This window comes from Pteropus medius, unplaced genomic scaffold (assembly GCF_902729225.1).
Source record: "Pteropus medius unplaced genomic scaffold, Ma_sr-lr_union100, whole genome shotgun sequence".
NCBI classification, from domain to species: domain Eukaryota; kingdom Metazoa; phylum Chordata; class Mammalia; order Chiroptera; family Pteropodidae; genus Pteropus; species Pteropus medius.
Window position 1 is genome coordinate 211,166 of NW_024356336.1, and position 21,249 is coordinate 232,414.

At 48.7% G+C, this 21,249-nt stretch overlaps 1 protein-coding gene across 1 annotated transcript; it reads left to right on the plus strand.

Annotated features, from left to right (window-relative positions):
• Positions 1-17: 17 nt before the first annotated feature.
• Positions 18-21,005, plus strand: GLTP (glycolipid transfer protein). Its single transcript, XM_039861799.1, has 5 exons — positions 18-254; positions 14,063-14,121; positions 15,179-15,312; positions 17,780-17,930; positions 19,804-21,005. The coding sequence occupies exons 1-5, from the start codon at positions 152-154 to the stop codon at positions 19,984-19,986; spliced, it is 630 nt and encodes a 209-aa protein (XP_039717733.1). The 5' UTR covers positions 18-151; the 3' UTR covers positions 19,987-21,005.
• The last annotated feature ends 244 nt before the right edge of the window (positions 21,006-21,249 follow it).

Genomic DNA, 21,249 nt, shown 5'->3' on the forward strand with positions numbered 1-21,249 from the left:
CGCAGCGCGAACGGAAGTGGCGACGCTGGCGTCCGGTGAGCCTGCGGCGGGTGGCAGTGACAGCCCCGGCGCTGACGGCGGCGGCCGGGGGGGGCGCGGCGTGGACCCCCGCGGCGCCGGCTGGGGCATCACCGCGGGCCTAGACCCCGAAATGGCGCTGCTGGCCGAGCACCTGCTGAAGCCGCTCCCTGCAGACAAGCAGATAGAGACGGGGCCCTTCCTCGAGGCGGTGTCCCATCTGCCGCCCTTCTTTGGTGAGCCGGGGTGAAGGGGGACGCCGGCCCGCAGCCCTGCTCCAGAGCGCGCGCTCCCAGACGCCCGCGAATCCTCCTCCCGAGCATCCCCATACAGCCCCTCCCCTAGGCATCCTAAATTCCAGTGCCCCAGGTACCCAGAACTTCCTTTCTCTTCAAGCACCCCAAATTCTTCCTACCCCGGGCCGCTCCCAAATCCGCCCCCACAACATGTCGCATTCCCCAATCTCTTTCCAGACACTGCAGCCTTCATCTCCAGACACCCCAACCCTCCATCTCCTCAGAGCTCACATTTCCACCATATCCATCAGGTGCACCCTCCCAGTCCTCCTCTCCCTTGGGCTCTTCAATCATCCATCTCCCCCAAACACCACTTACTCTTCCAAATCCCCAGTTCTCCAATCCTCCCGGAAAGCATCCCACTGCGTCTCCCCGAAATCCTTCATCCCTCACCTTATCATTCCCTTCTTTCCTTTTAGAATGGCTCTCAACTCCTTAAAATGACTCCTCTCATTTCATAAACCTTTTCTTTAAATTCTCCCAGCATCAAACTCATGGATCTGTGAACCCTTCTTCCCTCAGAATTACGCCATTCCAGATAGGACTCCGCCCCCGGCCCCCAACACACACACCTATTCCAAGGGCAGGAAGCCTGACAGGGTGAAGAGGGGACTTTTGAAAATGAGTCACAAAACTCTAGGACCCCTTTCTAGGGGAAGCCACTTAAAGTTTTTCCTCTTTTTAGAACATGAGTCAAGACTGGGGATGGAGACTGCTTTGTGGGGTGATGTCAGACACAGGGTACTTGGCATGGGCTCTAAAAGAAGAAGACTCTTCCCCCGTTTGTCATGTCCAGGAAGGTCTTAGAAGCACTGGGAACATGGTCCCTAAGCCAGTGTCAGACCCTCCTTCCTCCCCTCCTTCAGCCCAGCCCAGGTCCTGGATGGAAAATGGGAAATTAAAGACAGTATCATCTGCCCCTGCCCTTTGCCTTTTGGGTCCTGGGTAAAGGATGTAACCTGAGCCTCTTCTCTCTCCTCTTCCATGTCGGCTTGCCCTGTGCCTTGCCCTGCAGGTTCACTTGGTGGCCTTGCAGGAAGATACCAATCCCCAGGGCAGAGTCCAGCTGCAACCTACAGACTGACAGAACCTGGACTAAAGAGATTTGGCTCCCAGGGCAGTCACTCACTTTACCCTTAGTGGGTAATCAGGGCTTGTAGCGGGCAGTAGTTCTTGCAGTGCTGTGAGCTCTGGGGTGGTCATGGTTACCTGGAGTCGTATACTAGCTCTCCTCTTCCGCCTCTTGAGTTTCCACATCCCCTCCTGGGAGACGTGCTGTGTGTAAAGGTCTGCGGCCTTAGTGTCAAAGTTGATCTTAGTTGGGGCAGGTGGCGGGCGGTGTTGTTACATGTTTCTGTATCCAGTTTTGGTTCCTTCAGGTAGTAGATGATTAATCAGTGTTTGAGCAAGTGCCGTTGACCAGTTTGTATGATTCTCAGACCTGCATAAGCAACCTGAGAGTAAGGTCTTGGTTGTTTTTGTCCACCATAGTGCCTGGCACATAGTAGGTGCTCAGTCGGTACTTGCTAATGTACCGAAAGATGTACAAAATGTTCTTATTGTGGGTATCACAGTGTCGTGATAACACTGACTTTCCAGGCAGGGGTTTGGGAGCTCACTGGCTTTGGCATTAAGGAGTTGTTCATTTTTGTGACAGTTTTCCCCGCCTCTTTGGTTCTCTGAACACTGCAGGACAGTCATCTTTCCCTGGACCAGGATTCAGAATCTATTTAAGCCAGTGGTTCTCCATAGAGGGCAAGGGGTACGGATGCTGGGAGATGCTGCTGGCATCTAGAGGGTAGAGGCCAAGGATGCTGCAAACATCCCCTGCCACAGATTATTGATCCAGCCCGAAATGTTAGCAGGGCCGAGGTGGATAAGCCTTGAGTTAAGCTCTATAACCTTTTCCTCCCCTATCTGCAGCAAGGTCGCCCATCGGTTCTGCATTTGGGAACACCTTCATTTGATGCGATTATCTGGCTGGTTTTAGAGGAAAGGGATGGTGGCACCTGGAGCCAGCAGTGATCTGGTGTTAGGGCTAAAGAGTATCCCCTCCTCCCTTTCCCTGATCTCAATGGACCCTTGTCTTTGCTGCAAGCCACATGCTGTGGGGCGTTGCATCTGTTGACAGAAGTGCCATTTATACAGAAGCCTCAGTGGGTTGGCCCACAGAAGATGATTCTGAGCACTCTACAAAAAGTGATAATCCATTCTGAACTATTATGCTCTTCTGGGCGGGGAGAGCTTCTCCTGAGGATTTAAATTTTTAAGAGAATGCTTTCACCAGTGGCTTTTCTCTGAGATTCAGGGGTTGAGTGAGATCTGCTGTCAGCTCTAACACAGGGGCTTTGTCCCGATCTTGGGAGTGTCTGCTCACCTGGATGATGTGGGTGGGGTGTGTGTCTCTTGAGTGGAGAAGGTCTGGGATAATGGATGCAAGAAGTCTGAAAGGCATTGCAGTGGCAGTTCCCTTCAAATCAGTTTCTTCACCGTGGCACTGCCGACATTTGGGACCGGATCATTCTTTGTGGTGGGGAGCTGTCCTGTCCATTGTAAGATGTTTAGCAGCATCCCTGGCCTCTATCTACTAGATGCCAGTAGTACCTCTTCTCCCCAGGCTGTGACAACCAAAAATATCTGTAAGGAAACAAAATTGCCGCTGGTTGAGAGCTACTGCTCTCAATATAAATATGGCAAAGGGCTGAAAGATGTGTTTTTAAAAAGTATTTAATTTTGCAAGGAAGATCTGTTTCTTGAAGCAAAATTGAACAAGAAGAAATGATAAAAATCTCCCTGTCATTTATTGAGCACTTACTATATACTAAGTATTCTATGTGAATTTATTCACTTAATCCTCTGACAACCTTTTAAGGTAGAGCTTTTAAAAGAGAAACTCTCTGCCGATATTTCAGAGTATTTTCTTTCAGACTCATTTTATCCGTCTTTAAGGGAGAATGTATAAGCTGCTTTTTCCACGTAACAGTATAGCATGACCATCTTTTTATGTCAATCATCATTTTTTATAGCTGCTTAGAATTCCACTCTTTGAATATGGCTGTAATTTATTTAACCAGTCTTCTGCTGTCGGACATGCTCATTGCTTCTTCTTTTTTTTTTTTTTTGCTCTAGTAAACAGTGCTATAGCGAACATCCTTATATGTATTTCTTTGCATACTTTGGTTATTTCTAATTTTTAGAAGTGAAATCGCTAGGCTGAAGGGTGCGAAGGCTTATAGCCTATTAAAGCAGCCTCATTTTTTAAACCTTTGTGGCAGAGTTGGTTGGGCTGGATGAATGCCGATTCTCTGGGAGCAGATCAGTAGTGGCTTAGAGCACCCACATCTTGGGCTAGCCCTTCCTCCATATCTCTAGCCTGAATTGCTCAAGTTGTGCAAGTTTTACTATGTCCACCTAGAGGCCAGACCTTTGTCCATCTTCTTTCTCCAACTTGACCCAGTAATCGGATCTCATCTCTGATTGATCATCTTGCGTCTGACTTCTGTGAGGCCTGCCGTCTTGTCTTTTAGGTCAGTTATCCAGCTCTTCTAGAGCATTAACGATCGGAGGCTGGAGGGAGGGGGATCGAAGGAGGGAGAGACTTAGTTGTCATTTAGTCTTGTCACTCCGGCCTAGAAGCCTCAGTGGCTCCCTATTACTCCTCCTTGAAATCTGTGTTGCAGCCTTTCTGAATGGCTTGCAGCCCCACAAATGGTACCAGGCAGTCACTTGCCTCTGGAGCCTTACCCATGTCAGTCTTTGTGCCTGTTGCATCCCTTCTCTCTAGCCTACCACCTTCCGTTTGCCTGGCTGGGTTCTTCTTATCCTTAAGGAATCAGCTTAGCAGTCACCTCATCCAGAAAAATCTTTCCTGAGTCTCATAGAACCTGTCACATTCTGAGACTGAGTTATTTCAGTGCCCAGTTTGCCGAGTGAATGCTTTTGGTTCCGTTCCCATTTTTTCTGGGTTCTTTCTAAAGGTGTTTTGCTTTTCTCTGTCTTTCTAAATTAAAATATGTGACCAAATTACAATACATAATTCATATCCTGTACCCATGGCAGACGTTATTAATCAGTCAATCATGATACTGTTTTCTCCTTTGAGTGTAGACACAGACTTGGCATCTTTCCTAACCCAACCACTCCAGGTCAATTAAAGTTGATGCATGAGATGACACCTGTTTGCTCTTACTGTTTAGGAAGAAACCAAAGATGCAGATGATGTTTTCACTTCTCAGTTCTTGAGATTTGAATTCCAGGGAGTGATTTTTTTTTTTTTCATTCAGTTCTCTTAACTTAATTAAATGGATGTCCATTGAATTGGGCCTTAATAGGTATCTGGCACTCATTAATTAGTCCTAGAGCAATCCCAGGGAGAGTGGTTTTCCATCACTTTGGTTCAGTGCTTGCTCTACTTGGTGGGGAGGAGGGGAGGGCAAGGGCAGCCCAGAGCACAGAATTATCTTTTTGTTACACACCCAAAGAAATCAAAGCCAGAGAGGGTAGGTAACTTGCCCAGGGTCACACAGCCAGTGAGTGACCAAGAGCCAGACTAGAACTCAGGCCTGGGGACTCCTTATGCAGCGCTTTTGCTGTTATGCCTGCTGCTGTCCCGGCCTCCTGTCGGGTAGAGGAGAAGCCCCACATTGGAGCCAGCCTGCTTGGCCACTGCAGAAACCCAGTGGTTTTGGCACCACAGCAACTTGTCCATGATGCTGAGAGCCACAGACCAGATGTGCAGGTTTCCTCTGAGTCAGGCGCCTCACAGTAGGCTTGCTAAGCTGGGCTCATAACACCTGCTTATTTGAATGCAAATTTGAATAACTGGGGTGTGGAAGTCATCAGTGGGGAGGCCTCAAAGAGGTCGGTTTTCCTTTAATTGGGACATTGGTTTAACTACCTGGGAACCAGCCCCAGCAGTACCCCTGGGTCTGTAAGAAGTTCTCCTTCCTTTAGAGAAATAGTTCCTGCATTGCAACAAGCACCTTCCAGGTGGTGGGACCATCAGTTACATCTGTGCAGTGTTTTTGTTTTGAAGTTTATACAAATATATGTTTATTTTTTATTTTGTGTAGAATATCCTAAGATAAACAAACTATTAACCATCTTCCTATAGCAGGTCAGTTATTATTTTGGTTGAATGTCTGTTGAGAACTGGAGTCCGCAGGAATGGGATACAGGCTATGTGCCTGGGAGGGACACTTCTAGGAGGAAGAAACAATGTCCTGTGGGGGAAGTAGCCAAATATACACTTTCTGCAATAGATTTTGCAATTTTGAAATAGCCCATAGGCTCCTGTCATCATCAGTCGGAGGTGCATTTGTAAGTACTAAGTGAAGCCTTTATAAACACCTACTGTGTGCCTAATGTCCTGCCGGTGCTTCACACTCATAATCTCATCTCATCGTAGCAAGATCTGAGTAACAGCTGATGAGAGGGCCTCTGCTAGCCTCATTGTGTTAGCTTGTCCATCTGTATAACAGCCCGGGAGTAGGCTGTTTTCGAGGTTCAGCGGGGAAAAGTCACTTAGAACCTGGGTCTGTTTGCTGCAGCCCATGCTCTGAACACCACAGATGAACAGAAAGAAACATGGGCAGTGCCGTCAAGCCGAGCCAGCCTGGGGTGGAGTCCTGGTTCTGTGGTGCCAAAGCTGTGTGTCTGCATTGCAAGTCCTTCCCTTCTCTGAGCCTGCAGCCCCACCCAACTGTAAAGCAGGGAAGCCAGGCCCCTCAGGAAGGCTGGTGGAGGTGAGCTCCCAAAATCATTTTGGTGCTCAGTGTCTAAAATCACTTCATCTTTACACAGATAGGACAGACAGCCTTAGTCCTTTAAAAACTGTCCCTCTTGTCACACAGCCCTTGGGAAACATGTATCTTCCAAAAAGAAGTTGCCTCTGGGTCTTGATGACTAACTGCCAGATTAGTTGCCTGCCTGAAGTCTGAGAACTGCTTCAGTGTCCTCATTGATGACACCCAAAGGCCAGTGCAGAGCACAGACCAATGGCCCCCACCGGCTCTGTTCCTCCAGTGATGGTGATCAAGATTCTCTTGCTCCTCTGTGTTGAGACCCCTGAGGCCAGGGCCTGATGTCTGGCCTCTGCTCCCTGGAGGGGATAGATGGAGAAGCAGGAGGGAAAGACCCAAGTGTCCACTCTGTCTCTTGCTAGCCAATCTAGCCCCTGACCTCGGTTCCTCATCTGTGTGGCGTCCACTGGAGAGGGCTACTTGGAGGAACAGTGTCGCCCTGTAAATCCCTTAGGGACAGAAGGCAGGCCCTGTAGAGTCCAGAAATGTGCCTGGCAGAGTAAGGTGCCCAGCTAATGTCGAACTGAAAGGGAATGGAAAGAATGCATGACAAAGGGCTTTGTAAACTACAGTGCGTGACCCCGATCATTGCCAGTATAAAGCCCTGTTTTGAGTGGCTGCCATGTGCCAGCCATTGAACTAGCTGAGATCTCATTCCCAATCCTTATAATGACCTTACGACTTAGGAGGGATTGGCACCATTTTACAGAAGAAACTGAGGTTCAGAGTAGTAAAGGGATTTGACCAAGTCAGACAGTTAGAAAGTGGCCCAGGGGACTTTGAAGAAGGTGGGCCCTGCAACCAAGGAGGGCAGCACACTCAAAGATGTTGGAAGTCTTCCAGAGTGGGGCAGGAGAAGTGACAGGAAGTTCCCATCTGGCAAGACACTGCTTATTTCAGTGAATGTATTAGAATGGAAATGTTGGGCTCTATTCTTAGGTTTCATTATTTCAGTTTAAAAATGGCCTGGGTGGATGTTAACTCCTTTGTTACATTCTTCCAGAGTAACTTGTATCAGGGCCTTTTTTTTTTTTTTAATTGTAGCAGAAAGTTAACTGTATCTGAGCTTTTAAAAGTCATTACAGTGGACCAGTCCTCTCCAGGGTCCCATACAAACCTCTACTCGCCACACTGTGGTTAGGCAGCCAACTCACACTTCCCCATGTTGAGAAATGATTCATTTTCTGCATCGCTGTTCTCCCAAGTTCCTCATTCCACTCCTTTCTGAGCCCTCTCTTTTAATGGTCTAGAATACATTTGAAGTCATCATTTTATAACTGGAGGATTCCCCAGCAGCACCCCTGGGTCTGTAAGAAGTTCCCCTTCCTCTAGAATAGTCGTTCCTGCATCGTTTTCTCTCCTTCCCTCTCCTCCTCTTTCTCCTTTGATTTCTTAGTCCTTGAAATCATTATTTCCTGGATTTCCTCTCTGAAGAGAAGCTTTCCCTGTTGAGAAAGATGAAAAGGGTGATAAAATTTATAATAATCAGCATTAAAAAAAAAAAAACCTTCCTTTTTATTGAGCGTTTAGTAGGTGCCAGAAACTGCTTAGCCCTTCGTTTATACAACCTCATTTAAACCTATGAGATTGGTTCCATTTTTACCCTCTTTTTACAAACGAGGAAACTGGGGCTCAGAGCTATTAACTAATCTCTCCCAGGCCACACAGCAAGTAAGAGAAATCATTTTCCCACTGCATTCTCAATTCAAGGCTGGTTTTTGCCAAAGGGAGCAGTTGCGGACAGAGAGTCATTACAGTGGACCCCATGCCATGGGGGTGATTTTTAAAAGATTTGGATTGTTTTGTGAACATTCTTTCCTCTTTAAACAGTAGAATTAAGAGGGGGAATTGGTTTTAGGAAGGTGGGTATTCTTAGGGTTCGTATTCTTCAAAATAGGTTTTATTGCAAACTGAGCCATGACGTGTGCACACACACACACGTGCACACACAGCACCCCTGTATACACGTGGATTAATAAATAATTCATCATCAGCTGTAATTTGAGTGCCTCCCATTATGATCCCTGTAACCCAGGACCTATAAAGTTAATCTGCCCCCATGTGTTTAACAATGGAACCTTATTTTCCAGCTATTGGGAGGAAAAAAATGAATTTGAAATAGAACCTCTCCAAACCAGGTTCCTAGCATTGCGGCACAGGCATCCTGGTCTTTCTCTCTGAAATAAGTCCTTATGGGTTGGCTTAGGTGTTCCCATCCTGAATCACATAGGCCGAAAGTGAAGCTGTGCATATTAAAAACGAGATGCTTTTTTGTTCTGCAATGGAAATTATTCCTGGGATGAAGTGAGAGGGTGGGCCAGGGTGGGAGTGACCTGGTCACCGAGTTGCCCAGTGTCAGGAACATCACTTCTTGAAAGAGATGGTTGTCTGAAGAGGCAGGTGTTGAGGGGCAGCTCAGAGGGAATCTCCAGTTGCGTGCTATGATCTTGCTCGGAGCAGAATGGCAGGTCCTTTCCCACCGTGTTGAAACCAGAAAAAGAGGAAACGAGTGACTCCGTGTGGCATTTAGTGACTGCTTGCTGGCTTATGGGGGATTCTGTGCTCTGGACAACCTCGCCCATCTGAACTATGGTAGAGACCCAGGCAGGAAGTGCTAGGTGTCCTTTGTCTAGTTGGAATTGTCACAGAGGTCAGGCACAAAATGGTTGCTTGGTCTCTTCTTAATCTGTAGGCAATACTGACACAGTTGGCTATTTGTTTTTCAAGTATGTAGCAGAATCAAAGCAGGAGGCAGTGACCATCGACTGTTAAGAAGTTCTTAGAAACTACGCAAAGCTGTACCAAAAACCTGCAAGCACACCACGTAGAGCTGTTTGGTGAAGGGTCGAGGGGGCCTGTGATGTTTCTGTTTCTGGGTCACACCTTCATCATACTCATACTTTTGATGATGGCCTTGTTCAGAAAATCACAAATGGCTTGCGATGCAAAAGCAGGGACATTTTTGTTCCATTTTTATGAGTTCCATCCAGAATGGTTGTACTGGAGAAGGTTGGTACATCCATAAAATTTAGTAGAGGGAAAATATTTCACTGTTGTAATTTTCTTTTCTTTTTATTATTGAGATTAAGTGTTCTCATTTCTTCTGTGAATTGCCCATTTTTCTGTAGGGTTTTTTAAAATTATTGATTTGTTAGAGCTCTTTACATATGAGAGATTATAGTCTTTAGTCTGTGATTTTCGTTACACAGGTCAACCCCTAACCATCAGTTTGTTGTTTGGCTTTGGTGATGAGACTTCCCCCGCATGACCCATATAGAAGATTTCTGGGGTTTGTAATCAGATTTTTTGCTCTTTTTCTTATGTTTTCTGAATGAGTAGCATGCTTAGTGAAACCCTGCTAAACAGAAGGGGCCATTTGCCACATGTTCCAGATAAGCATGACTTGACCATATTTAGAATCTGTGCCCATTAGACTTGGTTCTATGTAGTAAGATGGTAGAATTGTATCTGATTTTTTTTTTGTTTTTTGTTTTTACTTTTTTGTTTGTTTGTTTGTTTTTGAGACAACTTCCTTTCTCCCTGGAGGTAAGATAAGGAACAAGAAAACCATCCAAGCCCCCTCCTTCGCTCCTGGCAGGTTCTGGGTAGCATTTTAAAGAACTTGGTTTGCTGACAATAAAAAAAAAAAAAACGAGTTTAGGGTAATGCAAAACTGGTAAAACAAGACAGGTAATCTTGGGGCAGGACTGCATTCTGTAGGAAAGGCGAGGCTGGATAACCTGTTAGAAATGTGTATCTATATCCAGAACAGGGGCCAGGTTGAGTTTAAACTATTAGAAAGGCCACTGTGTGCTGAGTATTAAAGTCATCTTCCGATTTTCCTGCCAGAGTCCTCTTGCTTTTCTTGAATTTACACAAACAGATAGAAACATTCTGGAAAGAAAAGTAAGGGATCCTTGGAACGAGCCTTGGCTCTGTAATTGTGTCTTGGTACATAGCTCTGGCTGTGTAACCCTGGGTGAGACACTTGGCCTGGTGGCCTTGGACTGCACAAAAGGCAAATGTAAGCCCAGAACCTATGGTGGGTCATGTTGAAGCAGACTTCAGCTCAACTGCACCTGGAGCACCTCTCATACAACCGCTAGGCTATGGGAAATGAGGGGCCTGAGCCCCTAGCAGTTAAGTCACTTGTCCACAACCACATCAGAGCTGAGATTCAAACCCTGGACTAGAGCACTACACCGCTTCTCTCCTGATCACAAGTGGCCTGTTTACAGATGCTCCCAGACCGACTTCAGAGTGCACATTTACGTGCATGTGGAGGGGGTTTCCTGCCGGTGACTCCCTCTGGGTTTCGCCTCCCACCGCTTACCTCGCACCCCTCTCTGCTTTTGCTCCACTCCCGGCTCCAGAAGTATGCTTTAGGCCCCACATTCCTGCCCCGCCGTTGAGCAGAAGCACTGTCCCTGTATGGTGCCCACGAGACACAATAACAACTGCTGTCGGGCTGGCTCCTGCTGACCATGGTGGCCTCGTGGCTCACGTAGCGCACTGTCAGGAAAACAAAACAAAACCTTTCTCCCTGCCACTGGGGCAGGGCTGCTCACAACTACATAAGAGCTGTCTTCAGAGCCATGAAAGCCAAATAACATGTTTTTGCATCTCGAAATACATATTGAATGACCTGAGTCATCGGGAAAGCTAAGAAACCAGTCATGGCCGGCTGATGGTAAGCTGTTACCAAGCCCTGGCTCTGGATCTTCTCCATTTGAAAGCTTTACCTGAAAACCAGCCCGTAGCAGTAATAACTATCTTGGTCAGTGCTCCTAGCACTCACTCTGCACAGATGCTGTCTCCCCCGACAGCAGCCCTGCAGGGGAGGTCCTACTGGTGTTTCCCATTTAGAGACAAAGGAACTGAGGCCCAAGCCTTTTCCATATCCTCTGCTATCTAAGCATAGGTGCTTAGAACCAGTGCGTTGAGTCAATCTGAACTATAAGAAAGTGGATAGAAAAAGTTCCTGGCAGGAAATATGCCTCTAAGTTTACGTTTTCCACAATCCATTCGCCTATTCGTGCCACAGAAGTCATATAAGCGCCCACTGTGGTCCAGCTCTGTGCCAGAAACTGGGGACACAGCAGGGACCGAGGTAATCTGGTCTCTGTCCTCTCAGAGCTCAAGTCTGTGGGAGAGACAGAAAACAGTTACCCATGTAACTACTATAACACTGAAGTGGACTCGGAGAAAAAGTAAAAGGAAGAAGTATGATTTTTATGAGCAGGAAAAAAAAACCCTAATATTTTTCCAATATTTTATATGAAAATTTTCAAACATATGACAAATTTAAAAGAATTTTACAGTGAATATTTATACACCTGCCACCTAGATTCTACCATTAATGTCTTGCTATAACTAGTTATTCATCAATCCACCTCAAATCTAAGTACATTGTACATTTTTGAAAGATGAGGATGCAAAGCCATTGGCTGGAGCTAAGAGTGGCCATCCCTTTGGAAGTCCCCACGCAGCCCATCCGTGGCACCTGCCTGGCCCCTGTGAAGGTCAGAATTGATTACCCCTGGCTGCATAGTCAAGAGAGAAATGGTCGCTGAGGGAGGAAGATCTTGGCTCTCTTGCTTTATTATTGAAGTCTAGAATGCATTATCTTTTGGGGGAGCCACTGGTAAAGCATCCTGGGAGAGAACACATTCCAGGGCTAGCAAGTTGCACCACCTCCCCAGGTTAGCCTCCGCAAGATGAGGTCAGTGACACATCAGGTGAGATTCAAGGGTGGGAGGGAGTAGTTATCTCATGAATGTCCTAGGCAGTCCCATCTGAGAGGCCAGAATGCCCAGAATCAGGTGGGGCAGGCCACTGGTAGCCCCAGCCCAGCACCTCAGGGCAGGTCCTTGTGGCCACCCTAGGGGAGACTCCAGCATGGCCCCATGAAGTGAGATATGCTCCTACAGGCATGGGAGAGAGACCTGGTCACTGAGAGAAAGGGCTTGCTGCTCAGCTTGAGGATTCTGTGTGGGGAACCCGAGGCCCAACGACAGGCCTCAGGAAAGAGGATAGTGGAGGTGGCAGGAGGCACAGGCCAAGTGTGTTCCTACGCAGTAGAGATTCTAGGGACCTGGTGGCTTCCAAGCAAGTCTAGGGACTTGGTAACCTAGAGTGACATTTGGACCATGGAGCCTGATCCTACTCATGAAGTCATGAAAATGATTAAAGTCCATATATTTAGTTTTGCTAAATGCATTCAATACACAGTTTTTAATTCCTGCCACAAGCCTATGAAAAAGTATTATTACTGCCCCATTTACCATGTGAGAAAACTGAGGCATATAGGTGGGGAGATGTGCTCAACTGGGAAGTGGATGGGAGTCAAGCCCAGTCTGTCTGGATCCCTAACCCACCCTCTTTCCATTAAGGCATTTAATTTATTTTTTCTTTTATTATTATTTCTCTCTCTCTGGAACATTTTATTTATAGTGTTAATGCTGTTTCCCCATGCACTTCTTTTAACAGCTGCTATTAGAATGTTCCAGACGGCTGGCCAGGTGTGCTGGGTCACCTTGGGTGGAATTTGGCCCACAGATGGCCCTACCTTATTCTTCTACTCCTGCGTAGTCAGTTGGCGTCCACGCTAAGGCCCTGGCCTGGCTTGCAGGCGAGGGAAGGCGGCCACTGGCATTCCCTTTTTGCGGTTTGGTGCCCACTGTGGCCCGCTCGGGCGTCTTCGTCCCCTGGGCTCTGGCCTCAGCAGTGAGGACAGTGAGTAGGTGCTGTCCGTGTTGAGGCTCTGAGGGCAAAGTCCATGTCGAGCCGGCCCAGGAGAGACTGACCTGTGAAGTTCCTCTGTGCCGAGCCCTCGGTCCCCAAGACCACCTGCCAGACAGGTCACAAAGGAGGGAGAGGAGCAGAGGCAGGCCACAGGCTGCTCACATTTCACATAGAGCCCAGAGTCCCAGACACTGCCAGTTTCTACATTCCATTTCATTAACTCAAAGGTGTCACTGTTTTAATATGCTCTTGTTTTATGAACTGCCAAGAAATGAAAAACACTTCCAATTAAGAGCATTTGGATTCTGGAGATGAACAAAATATATCTTGGAAGTGGATTGTTTTAAGTCATCCCTGTAGTACCTTTGTGTTGGTTCTGTTGCCCCGTTTGCTAGATGAGAAAGCTGAAGCCAGAGAGTGAAGTATGCACACATGGCCACGGTGTGCAGAGTCAGACACTGAGGCCAAATTCATGCTCCGTTAAGTGACTTGTCCCATTGCTGGTGTGTTCTCCTGGGCTCTTAAGCAGCCTCAGAACTGTAGAGCTTCAGAGCTGTCAGGCCAGCACCTGCAATCCTGGTATTGCATCACTTCTTCCTTATAAGCTGATGAATGAGAAGTTCATCTTTAATACATCTGGCCCCTCTTCTCCCACCTCGTAAGAGTCCTCAGTCTGCCTACTGGCCAGCTGCTTAATTAGTACTGATCCGCCCTGTTGGCCAAGATGGGTTTCTCAGACCATTAGTTCTACAAGTTACCACAAAGCTGTGCTGTCTAAGACAGTAGCCACCAGCCATGTGTGGCTATTTAAATTCAAATGAGTAAGAGTTAAATAAAAGTACAAATTTAGTTCCTTAGTCTTACCACATTTCAAGTGCTCAGTAGCCACCTGAAGCCTATATTGCAGATATGGAATGTTTTCATCATTCTATGGGACAGCTCTGTTCTAATGCAGAAGGGCACTGTGGAAAAAAGAGTTTGCACCCCAGATAGTACAGTTGCATGTTAAAGGCTCTGACAAGTCCTGCAGTAAGAAAACGGTCTCTCATGGAGCCTAGCACACCAAATTTACTTGCCTAGGAACCTTTTTTAACACCTATAAATAGTTCTGCCTTTCCCAAAACACATCAAGTGACTTCCTCTCCTGTCCCCAAGCCTCGATGGACTCTTTAGGAATCTAAATCTCATTTGTTTTGTCCCCAGATTGCCTCGGGTCCCCAGTGTTTACTCCCATCAAGGCGGACATAAGTGGCAACATCACCGTACGTACTTGGCCTGGCAGCTACAGCCTTGGTACTGCACTAGGAATCTAAATGCTCTGCTCACTGGCTCCTTGCTCCCCTGCACAAGCTTCCCAGGCTGAGGATCAGGAAGGAGACGTGGAAAACGGGCTTGACTCACCAGCCCACCTGACTCAGGGCTCTTGGCTCTCCATCCTCCTGTGTAGTTATGCCACCCAGTCACAGCCTGACTAGGACCACAGTCTGAGGGTTGACCTGCAAAGGAACCTACTGGTCTTGCATCCACTCCACTAAATAAACTCTGAAGACCATGGGTACACTGGCCTGCTCTTCCCTTCCCCAGTCCTGGGAGCTCCTGGTGCTGCCCCCCACTTACTGAGCCTCTCCCCATGCAGAGCCACGTAGGGCCCAGCCTGCAGCTCAGCCCCACTGCATTATTTCATTTCTTCCTCCCAACATCCCTTTGAGGCTGGTTCTGTTGTCATCCCCATTTTACAGATGAGGAAGCTGAGGCTCAGAGAGGTTGAAGGGCTCACCGGAGGTCACACAGCAAGGAAATGACAGAGGTAGGATTGAGACCCAAATTGCCTGGTTCCACTCAGGAGCCTCGTTCCTAGATGTCTTTGAACCCTAAGAGCCTATTTCCACTTGTCCACAACGTAAAATTTCAATTACTTGGTGTCTAACTTGCTATCAAGAGTAGTCAGAGAACTTGGACTCGGGAGCTAGCCTGTGTGGGAACTCGCTCCCACCAGTACCAGCTGAGTCACCTTGAACATGCCACTGCCCCTTTCAGAGCCTCAGTTTCCTCATCTGCAAATCGGGATGATGACAGAACAATATCGGGGTTGCCATGAGCATCAAATAAGGCAGCACCCGTGAAGCACTTTCCACGTCCCAGCTCATGTGAGGTGCTCAGTAAATGCGAGCAGTCGTGGTAATTGACTGCCATTCCGGGTGTTTCTGGCACTGGTGGGAAGGACAGGGAGGCCCTGGTAGGTGCTCCTCCACCCAGCATGCAGGCTGGCCGGCTGTGGACAGCCTGTCCAAAGGGAAAACCCCATGTGCTCCATTTCAGAAAATCAAAGCTGTGTATGACACCAACCCGGCCAAGTTCCGGACCCTGCAGAACATCCTGGAGGTAGAGAAGGAAATGCATGGAGCAGAGTGGCCCAAAGTGGGGGCCACGCTGGCGCTGATGTGGCTGAAAAGGTGATGGGCTCAGGTGGCGGGGTGTTTGTGGCTATTGGGCCTGGGGGCCTGCCCTGTAGAGGAGGGACATGCAGCCCTGCCACTGGCCCACTGTGACTGCTCTGACAGGGAAGGGAAGTCACTTCCCTTCTATCACACAGGTGCTCTTGTGTGATGCTGGTTAGTGACCAGCACCCCAGGGGCCGAGGCTTGCCTGATGGTGATACTCCTTTCTGGTCCCATCAGAGGCACAGCAGGCTAGTGCTCACCCTGGGCGTTGTGCCAAGCTCTGTGTAAGCCCGATAGCATTTCATGTGCTATGAGCTAGGTGTGTGTTAGCCCCATCTCACAGAGAAGGCCATGAGGGCTTCTGGAGGCCGGATCATGTGCCCAGGTTATAGGGACCGAGTAGCCGAACACACTTGTGCAGGTCATGCACTGCACAGAGATGTCCTGTCTAGGACTGGTCACATCATGCACGTGGTAGGTTTGTATATTATGACAGCTTCTTGACAGAAATATAGCATCTTGAGGAGAAGGAACTCTATCTAACTGGTACAAATTCACCCTGTGGGCTGAGGACAGGGTACCCTGATAAGGGATTTGAACCCAGACCATCTTACCCCAGAGTTGACACTGCTCATGCTATGCCTATTGCCTTCATAGCAAACATGTGAAGTCACATACAGTTGTTCCCACTGAGGCTCAGACAGGCCAGGCATCTTGCTTGCTTAGCTCACGCTGCTCTCTACTAGCTATAGAATTCTTTAGCTGTGCAAACACCACAGCCCCTGGCAGCTATGAAGCTGGGGACCTATTCCCTACCCCAGAGATGTCCCAACTCCTCCCTGTCTCTGTCCCCATCCCTGAAAACTAGCTCCCTTCCCCCCCAAACATGCACTTCTTTGGTAAAATGGAACAGGGAGAGTCTGCTCCCTGGAGGGTGTGACCGTGTGGGCATCGGGGTAGGTGGCCTGTAATCGATAACCTTATAGCGTGTTTTAGGAATTGCCCCACTGAGCTGCCCACCTTTGTTTGTCAGCAAGAGACCCATAGATCTGGAATGAGGAAGGCCCCTGTGTCCATCTATCAGAAGATTCTGTGGGTTTCTTAGGAGGAGCAAGGCAGGTGACAAAATTCAGATCAGTTAGATTGTTCATGTCCAGGTAAGATGTGGGCAGAGTCGGGCTCCTGCTAGAAGGGCAGTTGCAGGTAGATGCCAACAAAGCAAACACATAGTGAGCACCTGCTGTGTGTTGTGCCTGGTGCCGAGCAAGTGGGATGCCACACTGAACGAGGCACAGTCTTTGTAGGGTATCACTGTCTGGGTAGGGTGTCAGGCTGGTAAGTGGATCCTGACATCAGAATATCAGAGCCTAGAACAGAGAGGTCAGGGAGGGCTTCCTGGAGGAGGACCTCACCAAGTAGAGTCTCCAAGACTCAGCAGGAGGGTCCTAAGTGGATGAGGCCTTGCAAAGATGAGAAGGCAGGAGAGGCACATTGTGTCTGCAGCTCCATGAGGGCCTGGTCCAGCCAGGGCTCTGGGTACAAGGCAGGAACAGGGAGAGACAAGATGGGATTGGACAAGATGAAGACCAGCCTGATTGGAGGTCCTGGGCGTCCTCTGCAGGGAGAGAGCAGAGCAGCTCATCCAAGGACCCTGGGGAACAGTGAGGGATGGCAAAGAGGAAGGAGCCAAGATAGGGAGTGAGACGGGCTTGGTTCACATCCCAGCCTTTGACCGAGCCTTTCAGGAGTGCCTCAGCATTCTGTGTGAAATGGGCAGATCTCTCTGAGCTGAAGCTCACGGGTCCGAGGGAGCAGGAGATGAAACGATTCGGACTAAAGGACTGGCACTGACCCGATCTTTGATTTGGTTGCCCTGCCATGCCCCACACCTTTCTCATGGCTTTCAAAGTGTCGGCCCTGGAGGAAGGGCTCAAGTGACCTTGGAGGATGCAAACCATGGCTGAGGGGAGAGGCAGAAGTAGGGAGCCTGGGTCCAGTCTGTGTCCACAATGATGGGACTGCCTTGTCACTGAGCCCACCCGGTGCATCCGTGGTCTGTGGTCCATGAGCCCTTTCAAGGCCAGCACTGTTGCTTCAGTCTTCAAGCACTGATGGCCATTAGCCATGTGCTGGCCCGCAGTAGGCCATGTGGACACAGAAATGGACAAGTCAGGCCCAGACCTTGCTCTCAGAGACTTTACAACCCAGCAGGGACCGTGGTCAGGGGCCAGCACCTGCCCTAGTGTAGACAAGGTGCTTGGGAAATGCTACACTGAGCCTGTGGTCACATTACATGGAAGTCAGGTATAGATAGAACAGTTGTAGGATAACCACTCTCTTGCATGTACCTATTCTTGGCCCACAGTAGGTGCTTAATTCAGAGTAGTCAGGGTCTGCTGGGTGTAGGGAGCGCTGGCTGGTCTACAAGCAGGAGCGGGCAGCGTCCTAAAGCACTGTCTGCCTCCTTTCTGGACTGCAGAGGCCTCCGCTTCATCCAGGTCTTCCTCCAGAGCATCTGTGATGGGGAGCGGGACGAGAACCACCCCAACCTCATCCGCGTCAATGCCACCAAGGCCTATGAGATGGCCCTCAAGAAGTACCACGGCTGGATCGTGCAGAAGATCTTCCAGGTGAACTGGGGGAGCCCCGTTTTGTCCCCAGGCCCAGGAGATCACCAGCTTGTGGGGTCCACTCCCCATCCTGCCACTGCTTAGCTGTGCCCCCTCGGAGCCTGTGTCAACCCTCCTGGGCTCCAGAACAGCTCCCTGTCTATGTGGGGGGAGGTTGGTACATTGAAGGGCCCTCTCACGTGCTCTTGCCCAGCCCCATCTGTGGCCAAGGTGGGTGTCCTTTTAGATTCTCTGTGGTGTCCTGGAAGGCCTGAGTGGGGGCTGTGGGAGCAAGCCCAGTAGAGACCAAGGAATGCAGGTTAATGGTGGGCTAGCCTGATTGGCCTCTCAGATTCAGCCTGAATCCTTGCTCTGGGCAGGGAGGGGAAGAAGGACCCCTGTGCCCACTGGAGCATCTGCTGAAAGGATGCTGGCCCGCAGGGGTCTTGGTGGCTTGTGTTGGGGTGATTGTGGCTTGGGCTCCTGGAAATGGGCTTCAGCACTGGCCTCATTACCTGAGGGCCCCTAGGGTCGCCAAGCTGAGAGGCCCACTTGGGAGAAGTTGAGAAGCCCTCAGGATGCCCTACATACTGTCACCGGCCACCCTGCCTCTCACAGCCTCCTCTTCTCACCCAGCCTGTCGTGCTACCCTTCCTCCTACAGCCACCGCCTGCCCACCCTCACTCCCATGAGAACCAGAGTCCCATGGGCCAGTCTCTCCCACATGGCACAGATCATAGACAGGAAGAGCCAGTCACCAGGTGGGAAACGTGGCCACCTCTGGGCCATCCACCCTGGCAGGGCTGGGACAGGGCCCGTCCCGGGTTGGCATCGTGAAAGCCCTGCCCTCCCCGGAATGCGTTGCCCCTGTGAAGGCCTCACAGCCACCACCTCAGTAGTAACTATGTGCCCCGTGTGCCAGGCCCGGGGCTGCCCACAGATTGTAATCTTCATCAGTGCACCATGTGGTGGGCACTACCCTTAATCCCGTTTCACGGATGAGGAAACTGATGCTCAGAGAAGTTAAGTATCTTGCTCAAGGTCACACAGAAGAAGATGGGACTGGGACACTATGACCCTGAGCCTCAGTCTCTTCATCTTTCAAATGGATGTAAAATAGGCCCTGCCTGAAAGGGTCATTGTGAAGATTAATTGAATTGATCTGTATCCAGTGCTTGGCACATGGTATACATTCAATAGATCAAAACTACCGTTTCTGTTCTTTACGACAGTAATATTTGTAATTCCTTCACCCTGTCAAACTCACAGCTTTTCTATCCAGTTGCATCTTTTCCCTTCTGGATCCAAAATTTCTGATTCTCTGAACAGGGAGGCCTGGATATTTGGGGAAGTGTCCCCCGCTGACAGACAAAAGAGGCCAACAGCACAGAGTACATCCCTCTCCCCTGATCGGAAAGTGGATTTTCCAAAGAAGCAGTTCACCTTCTCCAGAGCAGGGAACACAGAGAGAAGACGCTCATCCATGACGAGCATCTACTGAGTGCCTGATGCTGTGCTGAGCACAACTTCCTTAATCCGCACAAAATCCCCCCGATCAGATGGGTGCTGTGATCATCCTCATTTTACAGATGAGGAAACAGGCTCAGAGAGGCTAAGTAACTTGCTCAAGGCTCACAGCTAGTTAGCTCCACAAGCTGGAACTGGAACCCAGGTCTGTCTATCCCCAAAGCTGGCATCCTTCCTGCTGTCCCTCGCGAGGGTAGAAGGGAACACAAATTGCCCTTTGCCTTCTCCTTTCCCTTCCAATGCCATGAATAGTGCAGACCCCTGCCCAGCACAGACCACGGGGGCATCCCCCCCAGAGCCCCATCGTGCCTGGCATGGTGGCTTGGGTCCCCACTAACACTGCCACCTTCCTTTTGTCCGTCTCAAGGCGGCACTGTACGCAGCACCATATAAGTCTGACTTCCTGAAAGCGCTCTCTAAGGGCCAGAACGTGACGGAGGAGGAGTGCCTGGAGAAGACCCGCCTCTTCTTAGTCAACTTCACGGCCACCATCGACGTCATCTACGAGATGTACACCAAGATGAATGCCGAGCTCAACTACAAGGTGTAGGCATGCGCAGTGGCAGGCACGCCCAGGCTGTGCACCCCGACATGCAGCCACTTGCCGAAACAGACGAACCTGAATCACTGTGAATCAAGCTGGCGGGCCACCCCTGGCCTACCTGCCACCCCCAGAGCAACTCGTTTTGACCAAGGTCTGCAGGGGATGGCTCTGGTTTTTTAAGTCATTTTTTGGGATTTATCCTAACAGCAATAAATAATGATCCTATTTCCGAATAGCCTTTGAATTTCACAACAGTACAGACTGATTTTATGCCTTCATTTCAGTGTGGTAAAAATTAATTAATGTTGCTAATACATCAAGTCCTAAGGTTTTTTGATTTTTTCTCCCATATGGAGCATGACTCTGGGGGAGCTGTGTCATACACCACTTTAAAAGTAAGCACGTGTCAGTCTGAAGATCTGGCTCAGTGATGTTTTGGGTATTTTAAGGATCATGAGGAGTTTGATTTGAAATTATACAGGACCCCCAATCCCACAATCCCTATTGTGGGATTTTTTTTAAAAAGCAAACTGGTATATATTCTTATGTGGTTGCACAGCCCAGCCTCACAGCACTGTCATTATAGACCCTGCTCTTTCTTACTGTCTTTTTCCAGACAGTCTTTTTTTATAGCTGAGAACAACCAGCAAGCCTTTGATGACCTGACCAAGGGGACTTTATTTTAAAGCTATTGGGCACAAATAATTGACCAGAGATGACTGTATTTGTATACTTGTGCATAATTATTTTCTTCAGGGACAGCTTTTCCAACCTAAGAAACTACCTATTGTGTACTCTCTCAAGGGGGAGAGAGTGAACCCCTACAGTTGCTGAGACCCAAGGAAACGCCTCACTGCCTTAATTGTCCTTCTTGGGGTTAAAAAGAGCTGTATTTTTGAAAGCGGTAGGGGTGAATAGAGGAATCTCGAAAGAATCGATGTGTGTTAAAAACTCAATTAGGAACAATTGGTGATTTTTATGCAGAAATGTAATAATTCTTAATAAATCTCTATTTTGGAATCATATCTGTGCTGTTTTGGTCGAGTCTTTTTTTCTTTCTGGATTAAAGGTTACAACTGGAGGCCAGCCAAGGACCTGTTTTCTGGCCTTTGTGGCTTAAAAAAATAGAACTGGTTGCTACATTAAGAAACGGGAAATTTCACATAAAGATGTTGATTTCTAGCTTCTTTGGAAAAATTGGATTGCCCGGCAGGAGCTGAGAGATGACTGTCGCCTTGGCTAGACAGAGTGAGTGAATATATTCTTCAC